The sequence below is a fragment of the Lepidothrix coronata genome, unplaced genomic scaffold (assembly GCF_001604755.1).
Source record: "Lepidothrix coronata isolate B3197 unplaced genomic scaffold, Lepidothrix_coronata-1.0 Scaffold61, whole genome shotgun sequence".
NCBI lineage: Eukaryota > Metazoa > Chordata > Aves > Passeriformes > Pipridae > Lepidothrix > Lepidothrix coronata.
The window spans coordinates 3,344,912-3,370,480 of NW_016690241.1; the positions used below are offsets into that span (position 1 = coordinate 3,344,912).

The 25,569-nt window shown below is 40.6% G+C and overlaps 1 protein-coding gene across 1 annotated transcript; it reads left to right on the plus strand.

The window, feature by feature from the left end:
- The first annotated feature begins 6,824 nt into the window (after positions 1-6,824).
- Positions 6,825-18,534, plus strand: MAP10 (microtubule associated protein 10). Its single transcript, XM_017817441.1, has 2 exons — positions 6,825-10,761; positions 16,687-18,534. The coding sequence occupies exon 1, from the start codon at positions 6,825-6,827 to the stop codon at positions 9,312-9,314; it is 2,490 nt and encodes an 829-aa protein (XP_017672930.1). The 3' UTR covers positions 9,315-10,761; positions 16,687-18,534.
- Positions 18,535-25,569: the final 7,035 nt, after the last annotated feature.

The following is a 25,569-nucleotide window of genomic DNA, read 5'->3' on the forward strand; positions in this document are numbered from 1 at the left end:
ACTCTCACGCCATTTCGGGTCACAGCACCATCTGCTTGGTGCACTCAGCAGAATAAGCCTTTTTCCTATTTAAGATCAGCCTACAGAAACACAGCTGGGTTTTCAGAAAGTATTTTACCCCCACCTGCTTGCAATGATACAGATATCTTTCAACAGAAGTGAGAAAATATTGGGGGGAAGGAATCTTCTTCTGAGAATTTCCAGTGTTAAGGCCTTTATGAAAGATGTCATTATAAAGAAATGAATGAATGCATTTGTCAGCCTCTGGGAGGTTTCAGAGTGCCTTTTATTTTTATCTCTTCTTACCCCTTGAAGGAACTGAGAACTAATATTTGTGATGCCTGACTGAGGATATTAATGCTTTCAAAAAAGCTCCTATTGCTTCCAGCACAGGAAACAGAGTAACCTGTTTGGGCTTTTTCACTGGTTTGTTTCTTGAAATGAAATTTTGGTGACTGTGTTTCCAGTAAGACGTGACTGCACAACCATCCAAACCTATTCCTCTCTATTTATCTGGTATTGAACCTTAACAAAACTGAATGATGTGCGATCAGCTAATACATGTCCAAAATACACTTATTTTTCTTTTCTTGAAGTATTTTTGCTATGCTATGCACTACTGTTTAGTCTGAACTTACAGACAGCCCAGAGACCACAAGTTCATGTAAAATCATATGTGTTTACTTAAGATAAAATGCTGAGCAGAGAGAAAAAGAAAAAAGAGAATGAAGAGGATGTTTTCAGAACAGAAAAATCTCATGAGTAACTGTCATATTGATACCAAACCCTCTGAGTGTAATGATGTGCTTTCCTGGAGCAGAAATATTTTTATTTATAGTCAGCAGAGTGGGAAATCATTAGTCCAGTTACTGGTACATTCATGCCTTGGTACAAGTGTCCGCAAATATAAGAAGGCTTTTTGAAAAACCATCACCCCCTACTGCAAGACTAGATGAGACTTGTCTAAAAGTCTGTTGATGTTGCATTTGATGAAGTAGATAGGTCACTGCTGAGCACACATTATTACCTTGCCAGAGAGTGAGTGTATTGTCAGAGCGACACTTCTAGCCTCCATTGGCCCGAGCAGCAAATGATCACAGTGGAAATTGAGACTGGAGATCCCATCAAAAAGAGAAGTCAAAGAGCTCACTTCATAAGGTTATATTAAGGACCCTTCCTTTATGGAGCAAAGATTTCATATATATTTTCATTCATCGTGTTTCAAATTTCACTCTTCACGACATGAAACCATTACCAGCCTAGTCACACGTTCACAGTCTCAAGACTTACCATCAAGAAGAGGACAAGTCACTGCACCTCTGAGTGACCTAGCACAGAAATAGGGCAGGCTTGCATTTTCAGAACTTTTTTTCATGATTATTTCCCCTGCAAAATTAAAATAAGCAATTTAAAGGCAAATTTGAATTAGCATAGTGAGGAGAGTTTATTATTTATGAGATGGAAATCAGGATCTTGGATGACTGAACTCATTAAAGACCCTTTGGAATAGTTCTCATCTATTTCTTCCATGGTACCCCCACAACAAATAATTCACACAGTAATTAATGCCATGTCTTTCCAAACAATACATGCTTCCGACAGGAACTGTTCAAATAGGAAGTGCAAGAAACTGCACTAAAATAGCAATAAGCTTAAAATATATACCCGCGAAACCAGGAAACTTTGTGTTAGGGCAATCACAGATGCTTTAGCTGAACTTACTTGGCCAAAGACATCCCTGAATCAGCTCACCAAAGGTCAGTGGAGTTAGCAACAAGGAAGTTTGGCCAGCCAGGCCTCTGCAATGGCACAGCTCTCATCTGACCATGTGTCAGGGGCTTACAACAGACAGCACTGTGTCTTCCTGCCCATGCAGAATACACGGTGTAGCACAAGAGAAACAAGCCTATTTTCCTCCCTAGCTGTAGCCCACGGGGCTCTTCGCATTGGAGTGAATTAAATGTTCTTCCAGCACCACGATTACCTGTGAAAAGTTCCTACAGGCACAGCTACACTCTGCAATGGAGTGCAGCGCTGGGATCCCCCAGACAGCGCCAGCCAAGGAACCGGCAGCAGGACAGTTGTGTCAGCACAGCGCTGTGCCTGGACTGGCCCTCTCAAGAGCCGGGGAGATAATTAGCTCAGACAGGATGCCACATTTTCAGGGCCTAACAGCCCTGTGTGGCAACACGGGGAACCTTGTAGAGGCACTGGCCTCTCAGTGCTCCCTTGTGCTGCAGTGCCCACTTCTGAAATGTGAGAAAGCTGGTCGGGTCTTGCCATAAGAAATTGCTCACTTCCAGCTGCTCTTCACTGCTTGTGAAGGGCTGGTGGTCTCACTCTGGGCTGTGGTACTGCATTTCAGAGGCAAGCAAAACCATCTGGATGATAGCCACTTGCCATCACTTTCCAGGGAAGGGGCCTGCAGGGCTAGCAGGAGTGCTGCAAATCAGATATTTTGTTCCCTTTCAGGGAGTACTTATCCACTCAGCATCTTTGTGAAACATTGGTCATGTCTTATGAGAGGAATTCAGGCACAGAAATCTTCCCAAGGAAATCTATGTCAAAAGAGAGAGTTGAAGCTAGATCTCCAGATTCCCACATTTATCATCCTAAAATACAGTTTATTCTTTCCTTCTAATCACTCCAGCCATGTAACAGGCCATGATTTTGTCCTTTCCCCATATATTCAAGTGTCACATCACAGCCACCACCACGGTGAGTCAGCAACTTATAGACATTAGCAGGACACCAGTGGGAAGTACACCATGCTTGCTGCCTGGCAGAACAAGAGTAAGGACAGAAGCTTGAAGGGATAAAGCACGAAAGAGGGACATCACTGTTGAGATCCCAGGGACACAGCTGTTAACCAAGAAAAGGACCTCAATTTTTGAAATTCCACTGCCAGGCAAGTCAGGCATTCTTTAGAGAGCCATCTCTCTCCCAGTCTGCCTTACGGAACCATGGGACTTCAACCACGTCTCCCTGGAAAACAAGAAAGGACATGAAAAATACAGGGCTAATTGATGCTTCTTTTTGCAGCCTCAACAAGCAGGTTCATACCTCCAGTTCACTAAGTGGGATAGAAATTTTCTGTCTCCTTTATACTGGGCAAAGGCACTTGGCTATCACTCAGGCTCGTGCACATCCAGTGAGGAGGATCTGGTCCAGCTCTGAATAGCAACATTCCTGGCTCTTTTGTTTTGCTCTCTCCAAAGGAGAGCTCTCAAAACAGTCAAATTAGTTTTAATTTGTTTTTAAAGGGAAAAAGAGAAACAGCATAAAGGTTGAAAGTGGGCAAACAAAACAGCTGTACTGAAAAAAAAACCTCTGAAAAAACATACTTTACAATGGTAATTATGACAGATTAAACAATGAGTGTCATCAGTATGATGGTACAATGCACCCAACACTAGCTGTTTCCTACTCAAATATTTGCAGACATCTTCAATTTTTATTTTAATGAAATCTCATCTAACTACTGAATTGACTTTAAGAACCATCCTGAGGCTCACAAGAGCCTTCGGTGTCAGAAGCTCTGTCAGATATTTCAACTGCAATTTGCCCCCAATGGTTCCCAGCTTGAACTAGAGGAATGCTGTAAACATAGCCTTTTAGGAGATGATGAGTCTGAAAAATCACTGCCTAGAGAATGTCTGTGAGAGGGGCCAAGGACCTCTCCTGCTCTGCAGTTACAACAGGAATTGTAAGGATCCCTATACCTTTATGAAAACTTCTGCTGCAGGTTTTGTCTGCTTCTCAAACATATACAGGCATTTGTGCTGTTGTGTGATTAAGCTGTCCTCTTTGGATGGTTAAGCACCTGGAATCCTTTCCTCATTCAGTATATATGTGCACAACAAGTACAGGCTGCAACCATGGAGCCAAAGAAAATAAATCTATTCCTTTTGAGAACTTTTGAGAGCTCCACAGCTATTGGATGGAGAGTAACACAATTTAAACAATGACACATTAATTAATGATAAATGACAGCGTGTGAACACATGGGATTTCCATTAATACCAAATGAGTTCATGATGTTTATATAAAATAAAAAACTGATAGAAAAGCCTCCATGTGCTCATGACACCTAGTTATTTAAGGAAATTGGCTTTGCATGTTGTTGGGTATTATGCAAAGAAAATTCAATGAGCTGAATCCTGAGATTGACCCTTCACTATTGTTTTAAGCAAAATCATCTATTGCCTTTAATAAGAACTTTTTTAAGTAAAGGAAATCACCCCATATGTGACCCTTATGGATATGTCTCATTATTATGTTCAATACAGTTGTCTGAGCTCCTGTATTTGTGACATCCTGCTTCCTGTTGGGTCTCACAGTATCATTCTCTCTCAGGTATTTGCCAGATTTTTCCATGTTTCTTTTAGGTGTCTACTTGGACCGAGTTTCACTGGATCTAAGAAAGATGATGATGACAGCTCAGTACAGAAGGAGAAGCTGTGTTTTGCCGCAGTCCCATTAATCCTTGAAGAAATTTGGAATCAGAAGACAAGCTGGCACAGGTTATATTTTTAAGCTGGCTGTGAAAGCCACAGATTCACATGCGTCTCGAAGGCCAACAATTTCCCCCACCCCTCCGCGAGGTAATGAGAAAACAACCCCGTGTGCCACCCCTGCTGACTTTGTAGACATAGTTCAGCCACAAGCCATAACTCTCACCACTCTGAAAAAATAAAATACTATGGACAGCAATGAAATTTTGTTTGCCAAATGTCTGCCAAATGGAGAAGCGCCACATTTCTAGGCAAAGAATGTTTATTTTAACAGTCCCAAAGTCTGCTAAAGATAGTAGAGAATGAAAATAAACATGAAAGCTATCACACTGAAGTAAGAGGAGTTAACAAGCATCTTTATGGTGGCAACATGGAGGAATTTTGGAGCTGAATGTCTGAGTAGGTTCTGTACCAGCTGCTCTGACCACCCAACTGATGGGGCACTTTGTGGATAGGAGGGTACACCCTGAGAAACAGGAAAAAAGCACAGTATCCTTCATTTTGATAGATATCAAAATGCCTATGCCAATAATACCATTGCAGCTGTTCCTAGACTGCTCCACACATCACTACATCTGGGTCAGCTCGAATTAAGGATCATAAAGTAGAATTTGAACACAGGAAACAGCAAAGTTCCCTGCAAAACTCTGCACAATATACAGAAACAGATATAAACAGTAATTTATGAATAGATTTAGGTTTCTTATTGGACTTTATTTCTTTTCAAAACCTTTTCTAGAGTCTTCAAGAGAGAAATCCAAATATATTGCAAAAACCCTCAAATGCCTTGCCTCTGTATTTCATAAATTTTCATTTTTTTCTGAACTGAAGAAGAGAGTTATCGAAGGCTGCCACGCTAATTCCTGAATTTCTTCCTGTTTATTGCCTTTTCACAAGTGGCTGACTCAACAGACAACTGAGAAAAGACTAAATAAGTTTTCTCTGGGTGGCATTTTAAGCTGGAGTATTTTAAGAACTGCTATTATGTTGCAGCTGAATATTCCAACAGACTGTCTGACTCCTTTCTGAATCAGAGTGCCACCAGGCCAAATATTTGCACAAATTCCAAGCATCGCCCTGCACATTCTTCACAGAGAAGAGCAATTTTATATCCAGGTGAACAACAGCTCTTTACTCCAGCATTTGAGCTGTAAAAAATGCAATCTTTAGAACAACACCAGAATAAATAGATTTAATTGTGAATCCAGAAAAATCCATGTTTTTCCAAGATCTTTTTTTTTTGTCATACTTCATCTATAAACAGGCATGCAACTGTACAGACATATCTCTTTGTGTTGAGACATTGATAAATTTGAAATTGTACAGGAATTAAGGGAAGAAAAAAGGCATTTCAGAGCCTTCAAAAGATAGATTTAAACCAAAGTTGCTGAGTTGCTGCTAATGATACCAATTGTCTGGGTTGGGATTTTTTGAGACAAAATGTTAGTACTTCAAGGTACGAACAAAGTCAGTGAAAGACTTCACTGAATCAGCAAAATTCCTCAGTCTTCCAGTCTTTGAAAAAAAAAAATAGGCAAGAAAATTTGAAGTCTATTTCTAAGAAAAGAAGACTGAGAAGGACCAGAGATATTTTAAAAAGAATACTAACTGTAACTAATGGAGATCCAAATACATACCTGCGGTATTTGGGGTGGTAGCAGGTAACGAAACATGGCTCCAAAACCCTGCCTCTGCACCATGCCTGTTTCCTAAATTAGTCTTCTGTAATATGCAACCTAAGGAAGTCTTATCACAAGTCTCCTTTAAATGGTGGCTAATAGAAACCGGGATTGTTGGAAAGTAAAACACTTTTTTAGTTTCTGAGTTGCAACTGAAAACCAAAATGTTGGGTTTTGTTTTGAAAAGAAATATATTCCCATGACCAGGGCATAGTCTTAATTGTGCCACGGAGGTTTAGGTGGGACATTAGGAAGAATTTCTTCACAGAAGGGGTGATTAGACGTTGGAATGGGCTGCCCAGGAGGGTGGCTGAGTCACCTGGAGGTGTTTAAGGAAAGACTGGACGTGGCACCGAGTGCCATGGTCTAACTGACTTAGTGGTGTTGGGTCACAGGTTGGACTCGATGATTTCAATGGTCTCCCCTTGCGCTGAGGGGTGACGAGGGGGTGGGCGCCCACGGCACAGCCCGCGCCTCCCGCGACGCGCCGGACAGGGAGCGGCGACGGAGAACAACCGCCCGAGAAGGCTGAGCGCCCGCGGCGCAACTCTCGCGAGAGAACGACCGCCTCGCCTACGCGCCTCACACCACACAGACAGAGCTCTCGCGAGAGCTGTGCCCGCGGGCCGGCATGGAGGGGCTGTTCGCGCTGGAGGTGCTGGTGGAGGCGGTGCGGGTGGCGGGGCCGGGACCCGCGGAGCACCCAGTCCCCGCGGAGCACCCAGCCCCCGCGGAGCACCCAGTCCCCGCGGAGCACCCAGTCCCCGCGGAGCACCCGGCCGTGGCGCTGCGCCTCTTGGAATTCCCTACCCTGGTGCTGCGCCCCGCCGCCACCGCGCCGCCCCTGCGGCCGGGGCAGCCCTTCCCCTTCGGCCGCGGCAAGCGCTGCCTGTTCCGCTGGCGCCGGGGCTCGCTCAGCGCCGCGCTCCGCCGCCGCCCGCTCCGCGCCCTGCTTCTGGCGCTGCCCGCCGGGCTCGCCCCGGGGCCCCCCCGCCTCCTCGGCAGCTGCGCCGTCCCCCTGGCCCCTGCCGCCGCCGAGCTGCTGCACCGGCCCGGAGCGCCCGCTTCGTGCGGCCGCCGCGGCCGCTTCGCGCTGCGGGACACCGCGGGCCGCCCCGTCGGCGAGCTGGTCCTGGGCTACCGCCTCACCTGCCTGGAGGCCGGCAAGGAGCCACCTCCGGCAAGCCCCGCAAGCCCCCGCGCTGCCACGCCGTCTGCCCCCTCCCCTGAGCCGGGGGACCAGGAAGAGGAGAAGGAGAAGGCGAACGAGGAGGAGGAGAGTGAGGAGCTGGAAGGCAACGTCTTTTGTCCTCCGCTGCTCTATTACAGCCGAGAGCCGGCTGAGCCTCAGCGGCCCCCAGCAGCGGCGGCCGCGGCGCAATGGGAGCACGTCGAGGTCAGGAGATCGCAGGAGAAAGACAAGGGCCAGAGTCCCCCGCGTCCCAGTGCCGGGCCCTCGTTGCTGCACCCCGCCAGCTCTCGACAGCTCCACAACACCCTGGGGCAGCTGCCGCTACTCAGGGCCTTGCTGGCGGAGCTGTCGGTGCTCACCCACAGCGCTGTGCCTGCTGCTGCTGTCCACCCACATCTTGCCTGGCTTTACCAGGCCCCGGGGAGTGGTGGAAGGGCCTCACGGCCTCCCAGCCCCTCCGCTGCCCTCAAGCCTGCAGAGGCACCTGTGAGGCCTGGTGGGAGCAGTGGAGCTGTGAGCCCCCGATTCAAACAAGGCAGGCAAGAGGCCACCCCACCAGTATCTTCTGGTGCTGGGAGAGGATCTAAGAAAGCTTTGCTCCAGGGACAGACAGCTGCTGAAAGGAACTGCAAAGCCAAGGAGAACAGACCTCCCAGAAAGAAATTGTTGTATGGGCTGACAAATACACTGAGGCTACGGCTGCAGCAGACCAACCCTGATAAGCTGATAATTCATGAAAGGAGGGAGAAGTACAGGAAAAAGCAAATGGAGATGCTGAAGGAGAGAAGCCCCTTGCTCAACAGAAAGCTGCTCAGAAATACTGGAGAACAGCATGTGGTTTCTTGCAGGCATTGTAGCAAGAGAGACAGTTCAAAGCGGAATAATCAGTTGGATAAAACTGTCCAGACTTCATTAGAAAACAGTGTTCTCTCAGAGTCCATTTCTGTGACAGTAGATGTGTCCCCAGACCTGCAGGAACAGACTATTGCAAGTTTACAGAGGAACGATGCAACTGCAAGCAAGGAACATCCATACAAAGTAACTACAACCCCCTTACCAGAGGAAACTGTGTTAAAATCTGCTCAGGAGGAAAAGTATGCAAAAGCTCAACTCCTAACAGCGTTCCCATCAGATGCTAATGCAAAGGGAAGTAACGAGGAAGCAATACACTTAATCCATCATGAAACTACAGAGCATGATGACACATCTGTTATAAGTGGGCATAAACCCAGCCTCAGCAGGAGTGTTGAAAACAACTCTGAATTCATATACTCGGATGACTTTGTTGCTAGTCCTGAAAACACAGTTTATTCCGAAGATTTCACCAGTGCTGAGTGTACAGACTCAGAAGCTCTTGACAGCAGTCCTGAACCTCTGTGTCTTGAAAGCCCAAAGCGAGGTAGGTCAGATACAGAGCCAGAATCCTGCAGGTCTAGAATTTCAAAGACAAGTCAAAAAGCTGAAAGTACTTCAGATCTCATGCCAGTTCCTTCAGCTTCATCTCCAGTCCCGTCTTTGAGGAAAAACCATGACTTTAAAACCAGCAAAAGAACTAGTGCTGAATCCTCTAACTCACTTAACCTTGCTCAGATGGAGGCATCATTATTAGATGAAGAGGAGAAAGCCCAACAGATCAGTAAGGAAGAGAACAGGGGTGATCAACATATTAAACAAATATCAACAAGCAAACAAGTTAAATCTGCTACTGATCTGAATATAGGAAAGGGGCAGACCTCTGCAGAAGAAAAGAAGTCAGTAACTAAAGTTAGCTCTTACTTGCCATCTAACGTGTCTGATCTTGAACTTAGTGTCCTGGAAAACAGTATGTCAGACAAAAAGGAGGATTTTCTGGAAAAACTACTTGCTCCTAATCAGTACAAAGACATTAGTGAACTTGTAATAAACAAGCTCCCAGGATACACAATGTAATTACAAGTTCTCACTGTCTGGATTAAGATATGATATTTAAACTTTATGAGGCCTGTTACATGTAGCTGCAATAGATACAGGATAATTTAAGACTTTATCATGCACATTTAACACATCAATGAATTTAGTTAAGAGGTTTCTAAAATAAACTACTATTTGAATCTCTGACAAATGGCTCAAGTGGTACCTACATCCTGACTTAAGTGTCTTAACACAAAAGTAATCCAAACAGCACAGGAAACATAACTTATTGTCAAAGCAGAGATGAAGACAGAAGCAGCAAAAGCAGTCAGTACCCACAAAACTTGGCCAGGGTAGAAGTTATACATTGCTACAGAAACAGCCAAGTACAAAATTCCTTCTTAACCAAATGTAAGTTTTTATTCCTCATGAAAATACTTCCGTGCTTCATTTTCTTTACAGGTAGTTACTTAAAACATAAGATTCACAGCTCAATACATTATTAGCTAATCTGTATAATGATGTATTTGCTTCCCTGTTCTATCACTAAATATAATGACCAGAACTAGATAAGCCCTTTTAGAGTTTCTTAAGTTGAAGTTTCTCATTTAAGTTAGATTTTCCCAATTTTTTATAAAATAGTGTAAGAATTATCGGTGACAGTAAATCTGTATAATGTGGGAGAGTTTAAGAGGTGAATGGAAGTTACTTGACCTTGAAGATAAAAGGTGTGCAAAGAGTAGGGAAGAGCACAGTAAATTTTCAATGCTTCACAACTCCCTGATTGCATTCTCTGACACTGGGGAAAGAGAGGGGGTCAGCACCCACAGTCCAGAAACTTGGAACAAACAAGCGTATTATGCCATGATTTAAAGATTCAAGAATAGGAGGAATTTGCCATGTTCCCTTTTCTGTCAAGATGGTTGAACTATTACTGATGTTTGCTTTTGATTTCTGTTTTGGTTTTTATGGCTTCCAATTTGATCATTGAACTTAATGCTTCTGGTTAACTACTGAGGTTTTTTTAGAGCCCATATCCCTATTACAAATTTTACAGACATTCTTTGGCTTGAATCTGAAGAGGACTAAAAATTCCTGCCTTTTTAGTCTCTTGTACACCCCTTTCCATTCTCTTTGAGTAGTACATCTGTGTCAGCTTTACATTCCTAGCTACCTCATCAATAAGAACATTTATGCTCAGGGTTAAATGACAGACTTACCCACTCCCCTTTTCCTTATAATTTACAATCTGACTTTTTCCACAACTTTTTTCATTTCCCACTGTAGTTTTCCATGTACTTTGCTGCAAGTACCCATGTTTACACTTCAACATCTTGGAGGGATTTCTTCCTTTCCATCCTACTACATGTTTATTTTGTAGGAATGACAGTACCTCTCCTATTTAAAGTATGAACATCTGTGAGGATTATTCAAGTATCTAGTGTTGACTTCTGAGAACACCACTACTAATATTTTTAATCTAAAGGTAAGCAGCTGAAATTACCCATATATCAAAGGAATCTCTGGCCAGAGCAATTCTTTATGTTATTTAGGGTGTCTCTTTCATCAGTTACAATTCTAGATCAAAATATTATTTTTCCTTTTTCTTCCAATGCCATGGACTTCTTTGATACACATGGATTCAGCCTGTCATTTGTAGATGGCAGTAACTCTGATTTTTTTGATGGAATAATGTCTTGTACTTCTTATGGGCAAAACTGTCATTAAAATACAATGCTGACCAACCATTTTTATAGTGTGGCTATTTAAATGAGTTGCTAACACTACAAGTCCATGATTTGAACAACATTATTTAAGAAAAGTTTATTTTAAAAATAAAAGTTTATTTTCAACCCCAAATGGGTTGAAACTGAAGGGCAAATTTCCAGTCCTTTTTCTATCCCCTATCCCATCTTCACTTTTCAATTTCCTGAAGCAAATATGGTAGGAACAATATTTCTTTTGTTTAAATAATGAAACTATTCTCTTTTCAGCTTATTTTATTTGGGATAACATTTCTAATGTTTACTGTGTAATAGCATTTATAATTTTATTGGGAGAATGATGAAAATGCATACTAGGAAGACAATAGGAGACTTTACACGAGAACAGAACTGCAGCATCGTGCTTACATCTTTTAGTTTGTTTTTTTATTTTCAAATATAGACTCCAGGTAGTTAGTATTGCATGGAGAGGTTAGCAGATAGTTTCTACCATCAGGGATAACAATCTTTTTAGATATTATCTATGTTGTTGTGAGAGTAAATGAATTTTTACTCAACATTCAAACAACAACTCTCAGTCAACAAAAGTGCAAAAGAACTTTTCATCACTGATTTATTATTGAAAACTCATAAACCAATATATTGGCAAGACATATCTGCTAAAGACAAGAGGTTTCTATATGTCAGCCCAACATAACAAAACAGATATGTTTGCTATCAGTACAAAATAAGAAAAAAATTGGCAGCAACAAATTCCATTTTGTACAAATCATGTAGTAATCTGCACTCAACAACATTATACTAGCTAGCCAATTTTATCATTATAACTTGCATCCTGTACCCCCATTATCAGGTTGTTAACATCAGAGGGTTAATAAGAGATTTCTCTAATGGAAGTATTGTACCATTCTTTCATAAAGACATAATTTCTAACCTGTAAGGGCTAAATTTCATGGATCATGTTTGTGCAGGGGACATGGCAATATGCTGGGAGAAGCAAATAATAGTAGCATATACTCCACAGTTCTAGCACAACCATCCCAGAAGTAGCATAAATATTTAAGAATACATGGTCTCATTGACTCATTACCTCTAAAAATTTCCTTGCTCCACACCATTAAACAGTAAACTATGATTATTTCAAGTTTTATATTGTTGTAAACTTTAAAACTTTAAACTTTACTATAGAGAAATTAAAATGTGAGAAGTAATTACTTAATATAGATCCTCACTAAGCAAAGCCATCTAACTTCTTCCTTTAGACTTGTTACTTTAGCAACATTGCTCTAAATCTGTACAATATTCTAGAAATAAGGTAGATGGGTGGTCAAAACCATAATTTTGTTGCTTAAGTTAAGGGTTGTTGAATCATATAAAACTAAACTTCATGTTTTACAGCAAGACCCAAAATGAGAAATAAACTCATGCATATACATATTAATCCAGAATTTATGACCCTAAAGCAAGTTTTCTATGACTGTTTTTTAAACAGTTATTTCAGCGTCCTATTTATTAAAATGAGTTTAGACAGCCAGTACTGTATAACTGATGGTGCAATGAGAAGAGCAGGATACCAAACACTGATGGTTTCTGCCGCTTTACCCCTTCTATTGTAACCTTCCTCCTGCTGCCAAGTGCTTCTTCTCAGTCTTAATACTCGGTGACTAAGAACAGTGTTCAGAAGGCCCAGTTAGGCATGTTTCCTCCATTTCTTTATTCCTCAGCTCTCAGTACTCTGATTGGATGGCACAATTTCTTTTCTGTTTGTGATTTCTCTGATGATAGTTCCTACTGCCTATTTTACTATTTGTAATCCCTTCATCATTTTGAAAGTCCTTTTCCTCAGTTTCCTGAAGTTACATCCAGGCTTGGTAACTGTGCAATTGAACTTCTGACTCATTCTTACTGCTTTCATTTTTCTAGGTTCCACTATTTTATGATGCCTGGTATTGTAATAATTTTGGTTTTTTTTGTATAAGTGCTGCTCAGAGTTAGATGCTGATGGTTATTTAGAAATCTTTGGGACTTTGCTTTCCTTGTCTCATCATTTGTCACCATTTGCTTAGCTTTGATTGTCTAGAAAGAAGTCAAATCATTGAATCTCATATTCACATCCTTAAAAGGTTTTGTTGACTTCTAGGTGCAGGACCTTCACCAGCTCCTATGTAACACCACTCACTCGGAGCTGCAGAAAAAACAGGACTGTGAACGTTTGCCCATGGTTATCAGACATCAGGTTTCTCTAGCTCTACCAAACCCTGCCATTAATCCTTTTCTAAAGTTTTGATTTCCAAATTAATCTTTCTTTTAAGATGACTGAGGCCATATCTGCAAGAACAGATGCTGGCTTTAATTTAACATGCATTTAGAGCTAACGGCACTCACATCTGCTGTAGCTAAGGTTTGCTACCAGCTGGCTACTTGCATTTTCTATCCTCGCTTTCAGTCAGTATACTGCTCGATTTTAATTTCAGTTCTGTTCACATTCAGGTTCTTCCCTCATTTTAAATTCCTTGTATGCATGCAGTTCTGTTGTGTTGAAGTCACCCAGAGAAGCTGCAACTTCACTGCCTTTTTCTTGTTTGGCATTGACATTCACCTGTATTAAACTGTTTTTTGTTTTGACTTGGCTTTTATGGCTTCACTTGCCTGAATTTTATATGACAACTGTAATGTAAACCTCCCCTGACTTTACGGAATTGTTTGCATTTTCCCAGAAGGGTAGTCAGTGTTCTCTGTTGTTTTCTAGAGGATGAATTTGAATGTCTCATGCCGGAGAAAACATTATTAATCTTCAATCCTGCGGAGACCTCTGCAAGTGATTCATTTACCACTTGTTTAAAATAAAATGGCTTCGCAGAGGAATGTTTAAATAACATTTGAAATACACATTACTCCTAACTCAATGAACATTTAAAGGATTGATTCAGGTACAGTTTATACAAAAACCCCTAGCCAAACAAACCCACCCTACCTCCTCAAACAACAGAAAAAACCCACAAAACTAAAATGTTAATTAGAAATATTCGGATGTCTATTATATATATTTATTCTAATCATAGACATTTTACAAACATTCTGGATGATAGCCTATAAATTTTCATCCATGCCTTCATGTTCTTTATGTATCTATTAACAGTAGGTAGCTAGGTTTTTTAATGGAAGTAAAGGTATTTAAATTATCAAATCCCCTGAAATTCCATGAGAATTAGTCACCTCAAAAAAGGTTGCAGAATGGAAACCCATGCAGAGGACTCTAACCATATTATCTCTTGGAATGCAAAAGTGTTTTTGAAAGTAGATAAGTCATGCCTCAACAAATATTTTCAGAGGCATTTGGAAAGTTTAGTGGTATCATGATTGAAAGAAACTCCCTTGGTGTCAATGAAATTCCAGCTCCTTTTCTCTTGTCTTTAACTGTTTGCAGATTCAGTATTTTTATGTACTAAGAATATATAACCTTTGACTCTTCCCTAAGTTTCAATGCCAACAGGATACCAGAACCATATTTCAGGGACATCTCCCACTACCTGCCCTGTTGTGCCTTTCATCTTGATGCCTTGCCTGTTCCAGCTTCTTCTCATCACATATTTCATGACATCTTTAGAATTCATCTTGCCCTACTTATCATTCAGGAAAACTCCAGACACTTCTCAGACACCTTCACTGATTTGTTCTCATCTTTGATATGAAATTAAAGTTCTGCCCATTGTCTGCTGGGCTCTGCATGGTTTATCCCCTTCCTGCTTCTATGAACCTTAGTTTCCTACTCTCCACCCATTTCTGTGTAATTCTAACTTCACCCATCTTCAAAAAAAAATTTAGAAATTGCTGTACATCTCTGTTTCCTTCCTTCATGTCACTCCTGCTCTTTCTGCCTGTGGATAACTGTATTGCCTAGAGTTCTTGTCCACAGGAATATGCCAGACATAAAATTTAAGACAGAAACCATCAGATCATGGTCTGACCTTCTCTACATTGCAGTCTTTAACATTTCTTATGCTTACTCCTGATTGCTGGTGTCAACACTGGGATAAGACTAAGCTAATAATAAAGCTGATCAAAATTTAATGTCAAATGTAGTGAAGGAAATTCTTCAGGATACACGGTCAAACCTTGCTAATATCGAACACAATATGAGGGAAACTGATATAACATGGGATGCAGTTTTAATTTTCTTATCCACAACTCTAACAAGACTCAGCAAAAGAATTATTGTAGGCAAGAGAATCTGTTTGTTAGCAGCCTTTTGATTGTTGCAGGTCTCTCATCTCCTGCTGCTTCTGTAATGCTGCTCTACAGCCCTCCAGACATTGTGCATTTTTATTTGTACAGTGGAATAGATGCATAGGGTTTCTTCAAAACAAGCATCCAACCAGTTGTTCAGGGACCTTCAACAGAAAGGCAAGAACCCAAACTCAAGGTACTTCAGTACATTTCCTACATACCCATTCAAAGCCTTTTATCAATAGGAAATTTGGTTAATTTTCAATGAGACCAGCAGATTCACTAACTTGCTGCTTCCCTGGTGTTCATCACTGTTACAACACCACTTTTTAACTGCATTCTTTTTGCAAATTTTTAGCTGTTGATTAAATTCTGTCACATCACACACATGCCATGGGGATTTAGTATGGGTTGATACAGCCAAGGGCTGCATCCAGGAAAGCACTAATTCCAACAGTGTCCTAACTGAAATTTGCCTTCTGTTTTTCTGAAACCTTATAGCAGTACAGTAGTCAGCTAAAGAAATATCCCTTGTCAGCTGCTGGCATTACATTTATATGTCCAGAACAATGAGTCAGGGCCAAACTTAGAGGAGTTTGGTGTCAAGTTGAGGGCTAAGTTTCAGTTGTTCCTCTGAAACTTTATTTGCTTCTTTTAAAGTCTTAAAATGGAACTGAAATTCTGTTTCCCCAAACTCTGTGAGATTTCTAAATTACAAAAGGGAAGACAAAAACTAATTTTCTAGAAAGTGTCCCTGTCTTCTTAAACACACACCAAACCTAAGCACAGGAAAATTATTCAAGGAATGTTTACAGAAACCATTTGAGAAATATTTCTAAGCACTTTCCCATTCCACTTAGCATACCAAATAATTTGAGAACAGCTTCCTTCACTGTATTTATTACTTCTACTTCTAATCTCAATAGGAAGAACTGTGAAGATAAGCATTTTGTTTTGTTTTGAGTTTAGCAATAATGTAGATCCCAGCAGTCCTGCTTTTACTGGAGCTGTCTCACACAGGTCTGCCAACAGTTCTGCAACTGGAGTAAATACCAAAGTTGTAGATCAGATGTACAGCATAAAGCAGAGTAAAACTGTACTGATGCAATAGCAACAAGACTTTGATCCCTGCACTCTGGGTCAAAGAAAGTATGTTTTTCTGGAATAGCCCCATAGGCCTTGCATTTTCATCTGCAGGACATTAAAATGAAGACAGACAAGAACAGGAAGGAGGGAGTAAGTTTTAGGGATGAGTCCCTCTTGGACAGAATCTAGTTTCATTTGCTTCTCCCCTGGCTAACTTTAATATCTCAACTTGTCTTTCAATTACCTTCCTGATTGTACAAGGAAAAATTTGTCTTCTAAGATAATCTGGATAAAAATTACTTATATATCAGAAATTACATTTTTACCATCCCTACACAAAACACAATTTGCTGATCTTTTCTCTTTCTTTTCAGATTGGGAGTTTTTCTGGACAAAAAGTTAAAAACAAGCACGAAAACACACACACCATCAAATACCCTTTGATACTGCAATTAAAGACAACAGAGTAAAGCAAAAGCAACCAAAGACGCAAAGAGGAAAGCCCTGCCACTCTAAGTTTAGAAACTGATATACAGTCACCAGCAGTGACAGGGATTACTTGTTCTCTCTTTTTTATCACTTCCTGACAGGCATTGGGGAACATCAACAAGACTTTTAGGCACATCTGGAGGTTAAGTGCAAAAATGTTTCATGAAGTAAATGAGTTTCTCAAATGCATCAGCTACGAAACCTCCTGTCCCCACTCCAGCAAGTGGTCAGGCAATCCATCAGATACCATATCATGCATTATTACACTCTGTTTTCCAAAAGCTGTCATCGTGATTGTCCTCAGTGCCTGTCTCTAAGTAGGCAGCTGGTTCTGCCTTTCAGTACCATGCTCGTTACTTCTGAAGAGATGTAAATAGTTTTGTTCATTTCTGCATGAAAGCTCCCTCTCACCATTTACTCAGAGCAGGCCAGGTACCTGCTCTCAAAAGAATCTTCTGCAATCACTTTATCTCCTATTGCTTCATTATTTCACATGCAGACACAGAACCAGCTACAAGAAAAAGGCCAAGCTACCACTTCTTCACATACATGACCAAAAGGGAAAAGACCTACAAGGACACAGGGAGAGAGGGAAGCAGGGTCCAGCCCATGCCTTCAACTTTAATGGGCTTCAGTGATCATCTTCCCTTTCTGTCATGGATAGGCCTGGAGCTCATGACACACAGTTCTTCTAAGCCCAGCACAGTAAGTATATCTCCAGGCCCAAAAGGTCCTAAGCAAGAGTTTCAGAAGTATGAAGTGTGTTGATGCACGTCCTCTCAGTGTGTATCCTTTCTTGCCTTCCATAAACCTGTGATAGTCAGCAGATTTTCTTCATGTGTTCTGTTAACATCTTCTACTCTAACCTCCCAGTTTGGGTATCCTGTCCCACAGTCTGGAAGGTATTTGCCTCAGGATAAGCATTACTTACATTGCACTTACCGATATGATGAGACTGTGTGATTTGAATTACCTCTCTGCTTGGATTACAGTTTTTACAGTCTCAGAAATTCTGATTTTTTAATAATGATGCACTAGTTTATTGTGGTTATAAAGCTGTTAGGGTCTTGTGGAAGTTTATTACTTTACATGGATTAGTAAATACTGAAGCAATTCTTTTTACATTATTTAAAGACTAAGATTTGTATAGTAAACATTTGCAAAGTACATGTAGCAGTTGTCCCAGTAACATTAGCACATAGTCTGCTGCAATCCAGAACAGAATATGTGGACATAACAATTAGTAACCATCTGGTGACCTGGCACTTCCTGGTACAGGAATGAAATTTTAATTAAGTTGTATTATCAGAAAGTGTAAGTGACAACTCCCACTTGAAACCCTAGAGCCAGTAAACTGTCCAAATAAAGAGAAGGATGTCACCCAGTTAATGGTTAGATCACACTGCTTGATTACATACTTTGTAAGTAATGTACTCCCTTCCCATGTTCTTGGGCACAGACGGCTTATGCATTTGGATTTTTAAGAAGAACTGGTCATATGGCAGGTAAATTGGGAATCACACTGCAATTTACTGAGAACAGGACAATACAATAGATGAATCACCCATTTCCCAGGTTTGACAAGCCAGGACTGCATCTTGTGCAAGATAAAAAGAAAAGCCCAAATGAAAAGCTGTATTCTAACAAGGCTGTGCAGCTAGCACTGCATCTGCATTTGGCTTTTCCTGGAGCTGTGAAACAAAGCTCAGAAGTGCAAGAAAAATTATTCTCTCCTGCCCCAACACTCACCTTACAATCAGTGATTCAGGTGGTGGTCTTCAGGGTCCCAGAATACCAGCTCATCAGCACTGGATGAACAAGCCCCAGATTTCCCATCCTCTCTTGGCCATAGGTAACTATTATTGCTGTGATTGTTTTCTTTAACATTTAGTATATAACACTAAGGGTCTGTCAAAAAAAAGTATCAGAGTATCAGTCACCTCATCCCAAAATTCCTCATCTTTTCTACATTACAGTTGAGTTATAGTTCTAGTTCCATTAAAGACATCAACTCTGCAGGTACTGACCCATGAAAGTTATTACAGATCTCAATTTTGTAGCCAATAAACCAATTTGTGATTCAATCACAAGCACCTGGAGAAGATCTGGTCTGCTTCAACCATCTCCAGTTGTCTAAAACAGAATCAGAATTTACAAATAAGAAAATTAAATCCAGATTGTGACCCTTTGCACTTTGAGTTAATCCAAGAACAATTCCACAGATCCACTCTATTGAAGAGAGTTACAGTCTCAGTGTTTGGAGAATTTCTTCAGTGCACATTCACAATATGCAGATACACTTGACTTTGCAACCTTAAAGTATCCATCAGCTTAAGATGGAAAGTAGAGAATTTCTCTGCATTTGTTTTTAAAACTTCAGCAATTCTCCTCTTTTAGCAGAAGTGACTGCACAGACAGAAATCACTGCCATCCTCCACACAACCAAACAATCACAGCCTTTAGATTCAGCGTCATTGCATGAATATAATATTGGTTATTCTTTATACTTTTGGGGCACGTTGTGTTAAGTAACATATTTTTCACTCATAAAATTATTTCTCACAGACCCTATGGCAGCAAACTTTGTACAAAGAGAAACTATTTTCAATGTTGAAAAACCCAACATAAATTGACTCCACTCCTAAATTCAAGCAAACATCAGTAGCATAATCCTTTTCTCAGAGTAAGCTCTACTCGGAAACTAAATGGCCAAAGTGCTCCCAAGGGCAACAATTAATATTTTAGCCAGTGGATTCATTTGGGGAGACTCTTGTAAATTTAATGAATTCCCCAGTAGTCAATCCATCATAGTCACTAATATGCTGGCAATCTTGCTACTGATAATGTTTCCAATACATTATAAGCTCTCATTTATTGCCTTAAATTTTAATTCAATGAATTCTGCATGTGAGCTCTTCTCAGATGGTGATACTTTGTGCTAATGCAATCATAGATGGGCCATTTGGGAGCATAACAAGACTGAACTTGGTACACTTGACACGATGTCACTGGGAAGGCAGGACATTTCTCACCCAAGCTTCTGTTCTTTATCTCTTACCTCCCTAATATTTGTGCCTCTAAACTAACATATAATTGGATCTACCCCTTCTGGGCTTCATTTTATGGATTAGAGGAAAGCACAGAGGAGAGGTCAGAGTGAAAACTCAGGCTCCCTATGTATTCAGCCAGCTTTTGGACATGAATATGGAAGTGCTGAAATCAGCAGTGACATACAGAACTACAGGCAATAGTGCTTGAAAGACTCAAGAATTCTAACCTATCCCCTTGCCCTAAGGCAAAAATCAACTTGTAACTATATCAGTCCTGACAGATTTTTGTCTAGCTCATTAAAAAAAAAAAACACCAACAGTAAGAGATTATGCATCTTCCCCAGGCAATATGTCCAGTGCTTAATTATCCTGAATGTTAAAAGTTTTTCCCAGTGTCAAACCTTGGTGTCCCCTGATACGATTTAAGTCCATTATTTTCCATCTTATACACTACAGACAAAAAGAATTTTTTCCCTTCCTTTTTAAGGGAGCTTTCTGTGTACTTGTCGTTCCTCTTGGTTTTTCTCTGGACCAGGCAAGCACAGCTCTTTCAGCCTTCCCTCACAGGCCACTGGTCATTCTTCTTGTTTCCAATTACAGCTGTACCCATCTTCCTTGGGATACAGTACCCTGAGCTATACACTGTCACTTCTGTGGAAGTTTCCCTAGGACCTAGTAGATAGGAAGCACTACCTTGCACATATTTCAGTCTCTCCCTGTTTACAATTATCTGCAAGTGTAATACACATGCTTCCTCTTCTATCAGTTAGCTGTTAATGAAAAGATTAAGTGTGCCCAGAGTCATAACAGATCCTTACAGTGCCTCAGTACTGCTTACCACCATTTGGTCAGTGACCTGTGGGGAACTGTGCACTGAGAACACAAAACCATGAGAAATTTCATATCCAGAGCATGTTTCTCCAGCTTATCTGCAGGAATGTCAGAGCATCCTAATGTCAGGGCTCATGACATCTATTGATTCTCCCCTATCAAAACTGCCTGTTACATGGTCATAGAAAAAAATAGATTAGTCTGATATAATTTGTTCTTGACAAGTCCATGCTGGCTAATACTCATTTCCTTGTTAACTTCCAAGCACTTACATAATGTTTATGTGATTATTTGTTACAACATTTTTTCTCTTGGATTTCAAAAGGAAAACAGTCAAGCAACATGCAGGTAATCAGTAGTAAGGACATTATGTCCAGAAAAACAAATTATGAGTAAGGGAACAAAACATAACTCAGTGGCATATGTCTATAAGCAACCAAAATTCTAATAGGTCAAAGTGCAGTTGAATGGAAAAAAAATACAGAATAAAGGCTTTAAAGTGAGACTAAATAAATCCTTTTATGTTCCTTACTCATCTTTAATCATTGTTAAGGTAAACCCATCAGAACACTTAGTAATGATAGCATTAAGCCATAGCAGTATGATCAGACTCCTTCAAATCCCTGAACGACTTCACCTTAACAGGATAATTTAACCATTATAAAGCTACAAGACATGCAGTTCAAGAAGCTCTAAAGAGAAGTAAGTATTTACATGAGTCAGAATAGAGGTTGTATTTCCACTAATTAGACAATGCATTTCTATGTAGGCTGGAAATGACTTATGGTACAGATTTCTTACCATCAGTGCTTAGGAAGAAATTTCCTTCCAGGTGTAGTCAGGAAGAGCATCAGCTCTTGCTGGTAACAGGAAAACTCAAATCAGAAAGGAATTCAAGTGCTTACGTGCACATAGTACTTAGACTATGTCAAAAATAATACACTAAGGAGTGCCAGAGCACAGACCTGTGCCCTGGTGAATGAACAGCCATGCCATTTAACAGCTTGCACCTCACCAGCTGGCTTTAGTTGCACCCAGCAGCCCTGTCCCACATGTGCAGGCTTGGGCTGGGGGCAGCTCCCAGAAAGCAGGCCACATAAGACTGTCCCTGTCTAGAAGAAAAAGAATCTGAAGATGTTGAAATGATCACGACTCTGCCACTGGGCTGGAAGATGGAGTAAATACAGCCTGTTGTATTTACTGTTAGATATGTAGCCTTGGAGGTCAGCCTGGAAACAGAAGAGGTTTCCCAAAGTGGTATAAAGCACCTCACTGAGAATTTGGGACAAGCTCAGAGCATGTCTCTACTCCGTCCCTCAGTGCCATCTCAATGCTGTATTTTTGGTTTAGCCTGGAAGTAGCTTGCTCTCTTGCTCACCACATCAAAAGGCCAGGCTGGGCATCCAATGGTTCATACGGAAAGGGCAGGGAAAAGGACCCAAATCCCTACAAGCCTTGCCCGTGGATCCTAGTGTCTGTCTGGGTAGAGTAGTACACCTCCCTTCTTTTCCCCATTCAAGAACTGCATTTTGCTCTTCAGCTTATGGGAGATCCCAGTATACAGTCTAGGAGAGATTGGTATAAACCTATTTTCCCTATGAGAGCATATCTCAAGTGATCTTTCTTCCCAAAAGGATAGGGCCCCTCCAAATCACAGCTTTCATGGTAGAAAGTCATGAATGTAGCTGGAAGAGCAAACATTGCAGGTCTTCACATGAACTTGAGAAATAAAGCAGAAGGTGAAACTAAAATGTTCATGCTTCCAGATCCAACTGTCTCCAATCTTCACCTCTTTTTGGATCTGAAACCTCCATAACTCCTCTTCATTCCACCCAGTAGAACCAATTTACTTAATCGTTGATTTGAACCTCCCTCCACTATTTCCTTTCACTTTTGTATCCCTTGATTACATTTTACCTTCTTACCAACATTTAAGGATTCTGTTTTCAAAACTGTACAAGTGTTATGAATTTTCACAGGTGGACTCAGATTATATTTCCCCCAGATAAAAAGCTGCATCATCGTTTCCTTTTTAATTTTTAAAACTGTTTGGATTCAAGACTGCACTGAGTCACACACTTCATGCAAAAGACAGAAGCTTTGCAAAACTTCTGAGTTTTACATTCATCCATTTTGACCACGCAGTCAGCACTTTCATGCCTAGAAAATAATTTTTAAAGAAAACATTTTCAGTTTATTTTTATCTGAAAAACTACTATGTATTAAGCACCAATATGAATAAAGTTGAGTGACAGACAAGTTGATCAAAGGCAAAAATTAAGTTTTATGTCTCAGCAAACACTGGTGGAGTCTATAAAACCTAAAAGAAGGTTCTTCAGAGTGCAAGGAGAGTGTATTTCAAAAATATTTTGTTGGGTTTTTTTAATAATCCAACATTTAAACAATAATATTGTTAAGAAAAGCATATGGCATACAACAGATGGACTAACATTTGCATTTCAGTAAAGGAATAGAGCTTTAAAAGTTATGGACATTAAAACCAGCAGCAGAATTTGCAAAGCCAGAACAGAACTGCAGCATGCCTTCCTTCATTGCTTATGCATGACTCCAGCTTTAGCAGGCTTAATAAATCATTCTGAGCCTTGTATTCATACTGAAATTTTAAAAAGATCTGTCAAATAGATAGTTCTTTAATTCTGTATTTAAAATTAATTGTGCTTTAACCAACCAAAATGTATCCTTTAAATACACACTTAAACATGGAACTATCAGAGTAGGAACTGCAATTTTTAATTTTAAATATGCCCCACTATGATATCTGTCCATTCCTGTTTCACAATAAAAAAGACAGTACTATCCATAAGTGTACTTTGCATTTTCTGATTCAGTTTGATTTCACCGTTCATGGATAATTCATTAGATGTGATGCAAGAGCTTCATATGTTTTTTCTTAATACCTTCCCTGTAGAAAGCTATTCCACAGCAGCTGTGTTAGCACAGAATACATTCCTGTGATGTGCTCTTTTTTCCATGGTCCAGGATAAGAAATTAACTTCTGACTCTAAACTTGGTTTCTGTTCTCAAAAGAGTGAAGTACAATGAGCCAAATCTGAAGCCGATTTGCTGAAGTGGTTTGGGATTTCAGTAAGTATTGCTTTAAGCATGGATATAGAGCTTATAATACAGTTCCTGTTACATTATTCAGGCTTAAATCTACTATAGAAAAGTGAATTTGTAACTTGTAAACAAAAGATTAAAAAATTCTTTACTAAGTCAGATTTCCCAAGTGCTTGGATTGGATGCTCCTTGGCAGCAACAAGAGCTTTGCCTTCTGAGTTACTCTCCCTTAGGCAAAAAGAGATGAGTTGCATGCTTTTACAGTGTGGAGATATATTCACTTGATGTCAAGTTCTAGCTGGAACCTATCAGATTTAACAACAGAAGCAACTTTGAATTCCAGGAGTAAGTCCTTACTTAGTGCAAGCAAGGAGGAAGGGAGGTGCAGATCTCGATGTTACAGATTGGCAACAACAAGGAGAATCTGTCATCTTACTAATACATTTAATAAGCATATTTTTCGAGTCAGCTATTCTTAGATTAATTTCCTTTAGGTGCACCAGATTTAAAGGTGTTAGCCCTCAGAGCTAAGAGATTGTAAGAAGTTGTAAATTATGGAACAGATCTCCCTTCAACAGAGGACAAACTGGAGAATTTATCACGGAGCTAGAGCACAATGAAGCCTGTCTTTCAAAGATAAGCTGAAAAGACCTTTCCATTGGGAACTAACCACTTAGTGAAATAATGATATGCCAAGTTTTAAAACCTGTTTTATCTGGGACTTCACAAAGTGGCTGTATGGGGTGTAACTAAAGGTCCAGTAAAAACTCTAAGAAAAGGTCACATGTACAGTTGCCCTTCCTCAGTGTGCTCCCAGCCTCTGCTGGATGCATTGGCCCAACAACACATCCTCACAACATGCTGATGATTCCTGCAGTGCTAAAGTAATAATTTCAGCCAGCTGCACCCCAGACACCCTTGCTCCATCCTTTTATCCTGTGGGAAAGCACACATGGGATTCTCTCGGATCCTGCTGACTTCCTTTATTTTCCAAGGGCCTGTGGTGGAAATACAGCTCTTCTTCCAAAAGAGAGATGGCAAAAGCAAAGGATGATTTACAACATACACTTTAGTTAAAATTTTGGAAAAGAAATCATATCAGGCTAATTAGATTATAGCACTGGAAATACTTTCAGGCTGACCTAATGGTCAAGTTACCCCAGATCAACTAAGAAGGATTATAAATTTAAATTAAGTTCTTTTAAATGATAGTTATTGTTCTCAGCAATCTACACAAACCATTAGTCACTCGTTATTTCCAGTGCCACTAAGGTGAACTTTGGAGCTTGAGACCACCATATGGATGCCGGATGAACACAAAGATAGGTTGTGAGCCTGTTAGTAGCACCCTTTTTGGCTGTCTTGGCTGATCAAGGATGGCAACCCGTCCATCTCTCAGGTGCCAAAGGCATGGGCACACAGTTAATGTTATTTTTCTAACTCGCTGATTCTTTTCTTAAGCCCCTTCACTGGCATTGGCAATGATGTACATGCCAAAAGGACAATTGCTTCTCCACAAGCTCAACTGAACATGCTCTCTTGAAAGCAAGAGGAGCTCATTTATATGGATCAGCCAAGCAAATGAAGACCTGGAGTTACTGACAGCGTGCTGGTTTTAGAATAGCTGCTGGCAACATGAAGGCTCAGTGATCAAGCACCTCTATCCCTATGTTCCCATAATGCCCCAACTTACTGTGAAGTTGTGAAAGGCTGTGAAATGTTGCAAGACTAACCGAAGGGGAAAACAGATCACTAGGCCTTTAAAATGTCTTCATTTTTCTCTGTTATTCAGCACTAGTTATACAAATA